This window comes from Hypanus sabinus, chromosome 14 (assembly GCF_030144855.1).
Source record: "Hypanus sabinus isolate sHypSab1 chromosome 14, sHypSab1.hap1, whole genome shotgun sequence".
In the NCBI taxonomy this organism is placed as follows: Eukaryota; Metazoa; Chordata; class Chondrichthyes; order Myliobatiformes; family Dasyatidae; genus Hypanus; species Hypanus sabinus.
Window position 1 is genome coordinate 84,558,044 of NC_082719.1, and position 13,015 is coordinate 84,571,058.

General features: G+C 40.2%; 1 protein-coding gene across 3 annotated transcripts in view; it reads right to left on the reverse strand.

Annotated features, from left to right (window-relative positions):
• Positions 1-13,015, reverse strand: part of galt (galactose-1-phosphate uridylyltransferase) — a 68,644-nt gene that overhangs the window by 42,155 nt on the left and 13,474 nt on the right. For all 3 annotated transcript variants that reach the window (XM_059989578.1, XM_059989579.1, XM_059989577.1), the window contains exons 3-6: positions 11,410-11,579; positions 10,364-10,439; positions 6,152-6,200; positions 413-542 (exon numbers count right to left, since the gene is read on the reverse strand). In XM_059989578.1, coding sequence (XP_059845561.1) covers positions 413-542; positions 6,152-6,200; positions 10,364-10,439; positions 11,410-11,579 — 425 coding nt within the window. The remainder of the gene's footprint in view (positions 1-412; positions 543-6,151; positions 6,201-10,363; positions 10,440-11,409; positions 11,580-13,015) is intronic.

Genomic DNA, 13,015 nt, shown 5'->3' on the forward strand with positions numbered 1-13,015 from the left:
ACTGTCACAGTCACTGTGTTTTCATCAACCCTGCTCCTGCCTAGAAGAGATCCCCCTTACCAAGAGTCACTTTGCCTCTTTATTGTTTCCTAAAATCCTGCACCCAGTGTCACTTTATGTATGTACAATCAGTCTATATTTACAAGCTAATCTTATGTATACATGTCTATGCTCAACAGTTGCTTGTACATTGTGTTTTATAGGATAACTTTTATATTTATTGTGTAGTTTTAATACTTAGTGTTTTTTTTTTTATGCTGCACGGGATCCAGGGTAGCAATCATTTCATTCTCCTTTTCACTTGAGTACTGAGGAATGGCAGCAAGCAATCTTGAATCACAAGAGGAACATTTATAGGAATAAAGCACAAAATTGCCTAGAAGACATACCAATGGTTTTCGAAGTTTATTACCTGCACCCACTGATATACTGGCCCCAGTTCCTCCATAAGCTCCGCCCATTTGTCAATCACGGTTCTAATTTCTGAAACGGACATTAGTGGTAAGGTGATGTCAGAGTGAGGATGGAAGCACATGACCTTGCTGAAAGAAAAGAAACAAAAAAAAAATACCATCACTGTAATGTTGGTCACTTCATTCATTTCAAACATGTATTGAGATAATTTATTAATGTAACACATGGAGAAGGTCTAGAGGAGGTTCACGACAATGATCCAGGGAACAAAAGGGTTAATGTATGAGAACTGTTTGATTTCTCTGGGCCTGTACTCACTGGGAATTAGAAGAATGAGGGAGGAACTTAATGATACCCAGCAAATATTGAAAGGTCTAGATAGAGTGGGAAAGACGTTTCTTATAATGGGGGAGTCTAGGACCAGAGGGAGCAGACACAGAATACAAGGACATTCCCTTAGAGCAGATATGAAGAGGTAGTTCTTTACCCGAAGGGTGATGAATCTGTGGAATTCATGGCTATAGATGGCTGTGGAGGCCAAGTCATTGGGTATATTTAAGGTGGAGATTGATTCTTAAGGGTGTCAAAGATTATGGGGAGAAGGCAGGATGGAGTGACAGAGTAGACTCCGTGGATCTAATTCTGCTCCTATGACTGATGGTCTCACAAGTAGAGGCTGCCATCTGCAGATACGGAGGCACCTTAGAAAGCATCCCATCTGCATGCATCATGGCAACTGCCCTGCACGTAACCACAAGAAACTGCAGAAAGTTGTGGACACAGCTCAACACACCATGGATTCCAGCAACTTCTCTGGATTCTGTCTACACTTCCAGCTGCATCAGTAAGTTACTCAACACTACCAGAGACCCCGTCCACTCTGGACATTCTCTCTTCTCCCCTCTTCCACTGGGCAGAAGGTACAAGAGCCTGAAAGCGTGTACCATCAAGCTCAAGGACAACTTGTTATAAGACTATTAAACAGTTCCCTAGTATGGTAAGACCTCACCATCTACATCATTATGACTTTGCGCCTTCTTGTCTAACTGGTCTGCACTTTCTCTGCAGCTGTTATACTTTTATTCTGCATTATATTTAGTTTTTATTGAATTTTTACAATAGAAGCCCACAAGGTCATGGGCAGAACATACAAACTCCTTACAGACAGTGTAACAATGGAACCTGGGTTGCTAACATAATAAATGTATTATGCTAATGGCTATGCTACCATTTTTTTTTAACCTTGTTCTATCTCAATGCAAGCCTGCAAGATAAGCTTTTCATTTGTATCTCATTACATGTGACAATAATAAACCAATACCAATTCCATCCGTACTTCTAAATCTAAATAAGGACAGGAAATTCACACAAGCATGCATGAAAATGAAAAGGCAATTACACAAATGAATGCTTCTAGCACAGAGATTTTCCCATCAGAATTGAATATAGAGAACTATAATTTCATAAGGTTTTCACACAAGTTGCCACAAGTTTCACTGTTTCATTCTATGCATCCGAATCATTTGTTAAGTCACTAACTGTGATTCCAGCCCTAATTGCAAGAACCACCATCAAATGCTACCAAATGTTTAACATAGACGTGTAGGCTTATGGAGGGCAATGGCCCAATCAGAATCAGAATCAGGTTTATTATCACCAGCTTGTGTTGTGAAATTTGATAACTTAGCAGCTGCCATTGAACTTGGAAATCTTGTAATGTACTTGTAAATCTTGTAACAAACTTGGAAACCTTGTAAACTTTGACTGGTAAATCTTGTACACCTTACCTTTAAGGTAGCTTATTATTTATTCTTTCTTACTTCTCTTCTAATATTTGTATAACTGTGCACTTGTACTGCTACTGTGACACTGTAGTTTCCTTTGGGATCAATAAGTATCTATCGATCAATGCAGTACATGATCATATAGAAAGATGAAAAAAATAAATCATTTGCAGTTTTTGTATATTGAATTGATTTTAAATAGTGCAAAAACAGAAATAATATATATATTTTTTAAAAAGTGAGTAAGTGTTCATGGGTTCAATGTCCATTTAGGAATCGGATGGCAGAGGGGAAGACGCTGTTCCTGAATCACTAAGTGTGTGTTTTCAGGCTTCTCCTTCCTTCCTGATGGTAACAATGAGAAGAGGGCATGTCCTGGGTGATGGGGGTCCTTAATAATGGAGGCCGCCTTTCTGAGGCACCGTGCCTTGAAAGGATCTTGGATACTAGTACCCATGATTGATAGAGCTGACTAATTTTATGACTTACTGTAGCTTCTTTCGATCCAGTGCAGTAGTCACCCCACCTCCCCATACCAGACAGTGATGCAGCCTGTTAGAATGCTCTCCACAACACATCTGACAAACCAAATCTCTTCAAACTCCTAATGAAATATAGCCACCGTCTTGCCTTCTTTATAGCTTCATCAGTATGGGACCAGGTGAGATCCTCAGAGATATTGAGATCCTGGAACTTGAAATTGCTCACTCTCTCCACTTATAATCCCTCAATGCGGATTGGTTCTTGTTCCCTTGTCTTGCTTTTCTTGAAATACACAATCAGCTCTAAGGTCCTACTGACGTTGAAAGGTTGTTGCTGCGACACCATTCAACTAGCTGGTATATCTTGCTCCTGTACACTCTCTCATCTCCATCTGAGATTCTACCAACAATGGTTGTATCATCAGCAAATTTATAGATGATATTTGAGCTGTACCTAGCCACACAGTCATGGGTATAGAGAAAGTAAAGCAGTTGGTAATCAATCTATGTACAATTACCAACTGACACCTCTGTTGCCAAAATGGATTCACACCTATGAACACTGTGGGGCAATAGCATTAATATTAGGAGGGACAGAAAATTTCTACAAGGTTAATTTTATTTGTCACGTACATCGAAATATCGAACAATACGGTGAAATGTGTCATTTTGGGTCAATGACCAGCACAGTGAGCATGTGCTGGGGGAAGAGTGTTACCTACCACACTGCCAACGGATCGCGATCACAAGGAGGATGTGCAAATTCCTTTCAGATAACGGCAGGAATTGAACCAGGGTCACTGGCAATGTAAAGTGACCATGCTGTCCCTTGGAGATTCATGGGTCATTTACAGCAGGGGTTCCCAACCTTTATTGTTTCATGGACCAATACCATTAAGCAAGGTGCCTGTGGACCCCAGGTTGGGAACCCCTGATTTAGAGTGAAGCTGACTGAACTGAGCAAAGCTGAAGACTGGTTTTGGTCTTCTGGTATGATTGGATGAACGTTGTACTTGTTGCAGTCATGAAGACCTGTATCCCAACTCCTTATTTTGTAAAACCAATGTAGCATGTCAGGGATGCAAGGGGAGTTCTCTGCAATTCCAGCGAGACTAATGAAAGCATTACATTCAACAGATAACACTTCAGGATTATGAGTCATCCTGATATTTCATTCAGATGCATTGATACAATGCATTTTGTCTTTTTTTAAAAATGGGATGGGGTAGGAGATGGGATTATGCTGATTGAAAGATGGGGAACCAAAACAGAAAGATCATAAACATAGTGGATTCCAGTTAATTGGGCTATCAGTTAGTTGGAGCAGCCGCTTACTTGGGAGACAACTCTTAAAGTACAAAAACTAATCGAGAAAATAACTAGGACCCCAATACCGCTTAAATGGGGCAAGAGACTGTTGCTGAACAGTTTCTAATTAGCGAGAGACACGTGCACTTGTGTGGCCATTGTACTCTACACTGGGCATGGAGGAAACACACTTTAAAAGTGTTAGCTGTGTGCACTTACGTTCAAAAAGCAGTGATTTTGTCACTGATAGTTGGCGATAAATAAGCTCTAAGATAATTCCTAACTGTTTCTGCTCACTGTGGTTTCTAGCATTCAGGCTTGGAAATGCCATAAACAGCCTGGAGTGAAAATAAAATAATTTCAGTACTTCAACAAGTTTAGAACAATGAAAGATTTGAAGGTATTAACAATCATATGGATGTTACAATAAAAAAGAAGATTTGGAGGACGCAGTTGTCAATAGCATAGCACAAAGGCAGTCCATTATCCGCACTAGGTGTCTGCTGTTGAATTTTGTTCATTTATAGTAAATCAAAGGTAATGCCCTGGTTCATATTTTTTACTGTTATGCTTTTCTGTCGATAACAATCAAGAACTAATGCACAGTTTTATAGTACTGTAGTAGTGTTGATAATATCCTAATGTGGTTTGCATTTCAATATATAATTTGTTACTGAGTTAAACGGTACTTTTTAAAAAAATACCTTTTCAATATTTCCATGAAACTTTGGCTAATTGGGGCAGTTGCATAATCGGCCAAAATGTACTAGTCCATATGTGTCCCAGTTAACCGTATTGGGTAAGGCTGTACAGGTCACTGCAGTTCTAGTCATCTAGCATGCAAACAAGTTCAACCCAGCACACCTTCGGGAAGTGGGAGGAAGCCGGAGAAACTGAAGGAAACCCAGGCAGTTACAGAGACAATCTGCACACCCCACACATACAGCTCTGGAGGGGAGGTTAGAACCCGAGTTGCTGGGGGTACGAGACAGCAGCTCCACTAAATGTTCCAACTGTATCACCCTCCCACACCCCCCCAAATCGTCTCTTAAAAATGGCCAAAATTAACAAAAGATTTCTTTAAAATAATGCAGACATTGGATAAGTTCATCAGATATTACCTCATACGGGAAAAACTATAACTAATCCTGAATACATCCAAGGAAAGTGATTGAGAAGGTTTGCCATTCGGAGTGGAACTTGCTGCTATGAAAGTATAAACACAAATAAAATGGATGCATTTAAAAGAAAAATAGCGAAATGCATGATGGAGAATAGAAGGATATGTTCATAGATAAGGTAAGAGCAGAAAGAGAGTCATGTGGAGCAACAACACAGGCTTTGGGTCAAATGGTCTCCCTTAGTATAGTTAATCCTATAAAACATAATGCAATGGGAAAGAAGCAAGTCTGAAAAGAGTATTTAATTCACATTAGGGATATTGATTTTCATTAGAGAACAACTGATAATAATATAGTTAAATGACAAAGTAGATTTGCACGTGGAATATTCTCTCAAATTTATCAGCCAGATTTTTTCGTCCACAAGATGCATCGAAGGACCAACACCTCATATTCCATCTGGATAGCCTCCAACCTGATGTGCTTTTATTTTTTGCCTCTTCCCCCTCCCCCCCCCCCATTTTCTATTCCCCATTCTGGCGTCCGTCTCACCCTCTCTTTCTTCTCCCCACCTACCCATCAACTCCCTCTGGTTCCACTCCTCCACCCACTCACCCTTACCTCTCATTTGTTTCTCCTACAACCTGCCAGTTTGTAATCCTTCCCCTCCTCCCACCTTCTTGTCCTGGCTTCTGTACAATTTCCTTTCCAGTCCTGATGAAGGATCTCGGCCCAAAACATCAACTATTTATTCCTCTCTATAGACATTGCCTGACTGGCTGAATTCCTCCAGCATGCTGTTGTGTTACTGAAGATTTCCAGCATCTGTGGAATTGTATTTATGTACTGAGGGATCCTTTTTAGTTTATAACATGGTGCTATTCCATTTTACATAATATGAAATGCGATCATCTACAGTATTATATACAAATAAAATCAATTATCACAATAAAAATACAGATTTTACTGTAAATTCAGAACAATGCAGCTTTGTAGATTCTCAATACGTTCATGCTACATATATTCACAAATAAATAGTTACCAAGTTCCCTGAGCAGCTTTCGTTTGAAACAGCGGATGTTTACTGACACCTGTGGGTTTAAGAGGTATAGTATTTTTAACACACAATCCAAAGGAAACAAGTTTACTAACTACTTAGATCACTTTTATAAAGGTTGCTCTGACAAAAATATACTAAGTCAAGAGTTCACATTTTCCCTTTTTTTTTGTTTTCTTGGTTTAAAGTCCGACCTTCCAGGAGGGGGAAAATACAAACCCCAAAATGCGTGTTAGTTTAGTACAGTACTAGACTGTTAACCCAACTACAGAATTACATGATAAAACAAATTGTACAGACGTGCACCTGTATCCACCAGAATAAGCTGGTTTTAAATTGAGCAGTTGTATTTAGATCCTATTGCTCAGAATGACGCTCAGTCTTATTCAAACATTATAACATCATCGCTGGAGTCCCACATTTAAAACAATATATTCAAACAGTTTACAAAAAAATGTTGCTGAAAGAAAATGTTTCAAATCAATGCTGGCATTCACGCTACTGGAATCCAAGAAGTACAACTGGCCAAAACCAGTAATGCTTTGAGTAAATATTCAACACCAGTTATTGCATGTAGCATTGATTTTTATCTATTTATTTAGAGATACAGCGCAGAACAAGCCCTTCTGACTCATTGACCACACAGCAACCCAACTAGTCTAGTCGCAGGACAATTTAAAACGACCAATTAACCTACTAAGCAATACATCTCTGGATTGAGTGGAAACCCACATGTTCATGGGGAAGATGTACAGACTCCTCACAGATGGTGCCGGTATTGAACTCTAAGCTCCAAGGCCCCAAGCTCTAATAGTGTCGCGCTAACCCAGGCATGGGCAAACTACGGCCCGCAGGCCATATGCGGCCTGTTAAGCTTTTTAATCCGGCCCGCAGAACTTGATGAAATTATATTAATAAACCTTGTTAACATTTTTTCCCCGCAATTCTGGCGTTTTCCCTATAGATGACGCACTCTATATACATTTGTGGCGACCCATTTCCTGGCACATCCGAACCGGCTCACAATTAGCCAGCGTTCCGGCTAAGGGAGATAGCCTGCGGGGATTTGTGAGCACAGAGCTTTGGAGCCTCTGCACCACGGGGGGGCAGGTTGAGGGAGGCTTAAAAGTGAGGCTGGGGATTTCGAATAAAGTTTTTTTCTTCGACTGCATTTACCCGACTCCGTGTCGTAATTTTAGCGCTGCATGTAGCACACCGCTACACATTGACCTTTGTTGAGGTGCAGCGTATTACTCCACATTTGCGCTTTACTCTTTGTTCGGCTCGACCTATTTGTGCGAACAGGCGTTCAGCGTCATGAACATCAACAAAGCCAGCCACAGATCCAAGTTAACTGACCAACACCTCAGATCCATCCTGAGAATCGCCACAACAAAACTAAATCCAGACTTTGATGCGCTGGCTAAAAAGGGAGACCAACAACACTGTTCCCACTGAAGTTAAAAATAAGTTTCTTCGTTGTGTTATGTAAAAAATGCATTTGAAAATATTTTTTTCATTAAGCCTTACATGTTACATGTCATTTCTGTTAAGTGATGGACATGAGTAGTGCGCAGGTGCACGTACATTCTCAAAATAAAAAAAATGTGCTCCAGATCAAATAACGCGCTCCGCATACTGGTGCGCTGTCAGTGTTCTGTCTTTGTGCTGGTCGTTGTTGAGTTTTGGCATAGGGGACAATTGAATAAGAAGGAGCAGGACAAGTAGACCTGCATCTCCTACTGTTTTTGAAATAAAGACAGTCAGGAGGAGAATGATGATGATAATATCTTGAAGGATAACAGAATTTTCAGTGCTTTAAAATAATAACTGTTACTATTAAAAAAGCTGTATTTTATTCATTTAATTTTCAGTGTTTTAAAAGTCATTTCAATAAATAGCTAAATACCATGGGACTTCAAAGACAGATATTTTGTTGCAATGCATTTGTTCATTTTCAATTGAAATTAAAGCACATGTTTTCTACATATCCCATGATATTTTATTTTCTCTTATGAGGTGTATAACCAAAACACTCCGTCCATCTGCTCCTGGTCCGGCCCCCCTGTCAAATTTTAGAACCCTTTGTGGCCCACAAGTCAAAAAGTTTGCCCACCCCTGCGCTAACCGCTACACTACTGCGGCACCTGGTTGCAGACCAATGTTGCATTAATATCACCACCTGTCACTGAACACAAGCAATCCATTTTGGAGTATGACATTTGGCTCACTGCACTTGCTCCATCACTCAATAAGATCACAGATGTTGTTTGACCTCAGTGCTACTTGGCTGAATTGGCCCCATATCCCTCAATCTCTATTTTGGAAATACTCTTGTTACTGAACCCCTACAACACCCCTCTGTAGAGAAATTTGAAGTTTTACTACAGTCCAGGTGACAACATTTCTTCTTGTCCTGATGAAGGATCTCAGCCTGAAACATCACTGTGTACTCTTCCCCATAGATGCTGCCTGAGAGGCTGAGTTCCTCCAGAATTTTGTGTGTGTTCATTCTGTCTGCCCTAAATGGCAAAGCTCTGATTTATGGACTGTGAGAACAACTCCTCATATTTGTTCATCTCCTCTGTTTTTCTTATCTGTTGGATTCGTCCCCTATCCTAGTTTTTCTTTCTCTTCCTTCCCACTTATCTTAACATCTCAATAATTCCATTTTTCCTTGCCTTCTGTCCCTTTAATTTGGTTTTGGTTCAGCAGTACTGACATTGCCTTTAAATCAGGAAGCTGTGGAACACCTAACCTAAGCTGACACTGTGTTGCAGCATTAAATAGAACATCCAAGTTGTTACTTAATCTTCTTCGGATAATTCATGGTCCAACTGCCCCTTGAACTAAATGTCATTAACCTTACAGTATAATGTCAAAGAACTGGAGGAAACAGTAAAGATTACAGATTCACTTTACTGGCCGTGTGTCCATCAAAACATACAATGAAATGCATTGCTTGTGTCAATGATCAACAATCCCAAGGACGTGCTGGGCACAGCCCACAAGTGCTACCATTTTTCCAGTGCTGATGTAGCATGCTCACAGCTCTCTAACCTTCACCTGCATTCCTTTGGAAGATGTAGCAGGAAATTAAGGAACCTGGAGGAAACCCATGTAGTCATGGGGAGATCGTACAAGGTCCTTACAGACAGCGGCAGGAACTGGTGATCGCTGGTGCCATAAAGCATTTTAGTCGATACTTAAGCCATAAATAATGCTCCAGAATGAATCTGGACCACATAGAATTTGGTTGGGGAACTTTCTCCAAGAGACTATTTATTACAATCCAGAGCGTAGGAGATAACTCAATTGCAAATGCTTTTTTTCTTTTCATGTCTATTTCTTTTCCTAGAGCTAAATCAAAATTTGTTGCTCTGCAAAACTGGATTCATCTATAATAGATCACGAAAGGCTGAGATTGTCAAGGAAAGCAGCTGAAATAATAATAATGGAAGAAGTTCAAATCAATACGTAGATAATCCAACAATAGGAGGGGCCATGCTGGTATTGGGATTGCCACCTGAGTGATCCAATGGTTGACTTGAGAAGACCAAATTTTCTCCTACCTCCTTCACTTTGAATATCTAATTGCATTGGCATTCAGAGAACTTCTTGCAAAGGATAAAGAACAGAGCTGGCAGAGAGAGTGACCTGGATTAGAAAGTAGGATGGCAGATAAAACAGCTTTGTAGCTGCACCTGGGATGGTATGATTCCTTAGCAGCTGTCAGTCTGCGATTAGAATCAGAATCAGGTTTAATATCATCGATAAATGTCATGAAATTTGTTGTTTTGAGGTGGCAGGACAATGCAATACATAAAAAAAAAACTATAAATTACAATAAGAAAGATAAATATAGAATTTAACCTGTAGTGGAAAAAGAGTAAAAATAGTGAACTAGTGTTCAGGGGTTGGTTCAATGTCAGTTCAAAAATCTGATGGCAGAGGGGAAAAAGCTGCTCCTGAAATAGTGAGTGTGTCTCTTCATGCTTCTGTACCTGCTCTCTGATGGCAGCAATGAGAAGAAAACTACTAAGTTTATGGTTCAATTGGGAAAGATAGCATCTACTTAACAACATAAAAGAAAGAATTCCAATCCAAAAAATACAAGGGACGTAAACCACAGCAAAGCTAATATTTGTGAATGAGAGTAGTTTATCCATGCTATTGGGTTACACAAGTTCTAAGTACCTGGGTCTGGGGCATCTGGTTGAAGACTCGGGAAGTCATTGTCAAAAACGAAAGTACTTTCATACATTGGGTTCACCTTTGGAAAATGAAACAAAAAAATCTTTACACGAACCAGGACATGGTTTCATTATCAACTTTATAATGCACTCATATCTTAGAAAGAAAATGCAAAACTATCAATTGATATGATAGATATAATGGAGAGCAATCAGAATACAACAAAATATTTGATAATTAGTTAGTTTAATTTCTGTAGCCACTCCACATTTTTAAGCATAATTAAATAGGAGCTAATTTTTTGGTGGTGTGTTTTCAAGCAGATTGAGTGATCTGGTGCCCTGTTGTTTCCGAGAGTGTTCAGTGATCAGCGTGGCCTCGATGAGGGTTCCTGCCAATCTCACTGACTAAAGTGTCGAGGAAGACTGAAATTATTGAGGCGAGAGTGGAAAGCGAGGGGGTGTTCAATGCCATCCAACAGCCTCTTGCCTGCTGCTGCTGGAGGAAGGTGTCTGTGTGTGACGGATGGACTCTCTCCCACTCACATGCTGCCCCTGGAAGAAGGTACCATGTTCGAATGGTCTCTCTCTCTCCTTTGATTCTGTTGGAGGATGGTGCCAGAATCCCGGGTATTGGACAGGGTTTAATTGACATGATTTGTGGATTAGACTCTGTTGTTCTATTTTGTTGCTATTTTGGGTGATTTTGATGGGATAGCCTATGGAAAATGAACAACACATTGCTAAGTTGAACTAGAACTGAAATGCCTGGACTCCTTTCGATTTTGTGTTTCATATTCCGTGTTTCTGCAATTTGTTTTTCTTTTTGCACTTGGAATGGGTTATGCTTTTCTTTGAAAGGGTTCCATTGATTCGCGGCTGTATGTGGAAAGATAAGTCTCAAGGGTTGTATACTGCACATGTACTTCGTTAATAAATGTACTTTTAATCTTTGAACAAAAATACAAATTGATCTGAGATTTAGCTTAAATGACTTGCATCACACTCATTTAAAGGTCGTGCATCAGCCATTACAAATCCATGCATCACCTCTCCATTTGCCCTCGTTGCTCCAGGGCACAGAGGGTTAGTTGGATCATGACGTGCAACGTTCACCTCTGCTGGTTTCTCAATCTGCCCTTTCCATGGCCGCTTCATCCGGTGTGCGGAGACCAGGACCCACTCATCACGAAGAGGGTTGTAGCGGATATGCTGATGTTCTGGTTTCAGAATAAAAATTAAAGCAGTTGTGAGAATAGCAACAACCAAACTCATCGAAAATTTGCTGCCAAAATTAAAACCTACTGATAGTCAACAAAAATATAATCTGAATAGTATTATTCCCATCTTTTTGTTGCAAGTTTCTAAACAATGTATTTAATTGTTGCTCTTGACACTTTCAACCTTTTTACCCCAACTGTTTTATCTCTTGTGCTACATGCAAGGTCAGAGGAAACCTGGAAACTCTCGACTCTCAGGGAGTTATTTTTTTAACTCTGCTGGACTTTTCTACTTCAGTACCTAAACTTCAGACTCCTTTTCTTTGGTTTCATTTCTAAAATTAATTTCAACTTTTCACATTTAGCTGTAGACTATCCTACTTTAACAGTCTCCTTGTCCCTCAGATCTTCCTTTAAAGGACACCAGCTATAATAACAGTAAGACTGGATCAACTTCACTAAGTATTTCCTGGACTTACGGAATTAGAAGAAGAATGAAAATTCTGATTTGATCAATAATTATCTCATAATGAGAGTTAATAATCATTGCATAATAAGCAAATGTTGAAAGGCACTACATTGCAACATTATCAAGCAAACCAAGACAGAAAATGCTGGAAATACTCATCAAGACAATCAAGAGAGAAACAGGTTATTGGCACGAAACTTTGAACTGTTTTCCACACCAAGGCTTTTGCTCTGAATACAGTAGATTCTGTAATTAGGCCATTAAGACATTGGAGAAAAATTAGGCCACTTGGCCCATCGAGTCTGCTCTGCAATCCATCATGACTGATTTATTATCCCTCTCAGCCCCATTCTCCTGCCTTATCTCTGTAACCTAGTGGTCACCAACCCATCGATCACGATTGACTGGTCGATTTTTGAGACTTTCCCAGTAGATCGCGAAAAAAAAGAAAGAAAAATAAATACACAAATACTGTTGAGAGATTGTTTCCAGGTTGCGGGTTTTTTTTAGTTCCGTTCTTTCCGTGCCATGTGCATGTGTGAAGCTCCCCCCCCCCCCCAACCCCCGCACTACACAGTGTACTTTAGTGGTCCCCAACCACCGGGCCGCGAGGATATGATTTGTCGATATGAAACGATATGAGTCAGCTGCATCTTTCCTCATTGCCTGTCACAGTCACTGTTGAATACACGCGAGGTCATTACCCACGCGAGGTTGTCAGTTGCTTAAATGCAGTGACACTCTCGCGCCAGGGATCACTGGTTGGTCTTGCACAGTCAGCGGGAAGTGCCGATGCTACTGGCCTAGAGCACGGACAGATGGGTGCTGCCTCTAGACCTGTTTAGCACACCAAATTTTCATGGGGAACCCAGTGATAAAATATTGGCAGAAGACCTAATTCGGGCTCAGGCTTATGTAGGTAGCAGAGCAGCTACCTCGCTGTGGTCTACTGAAACAAACTTTTGTC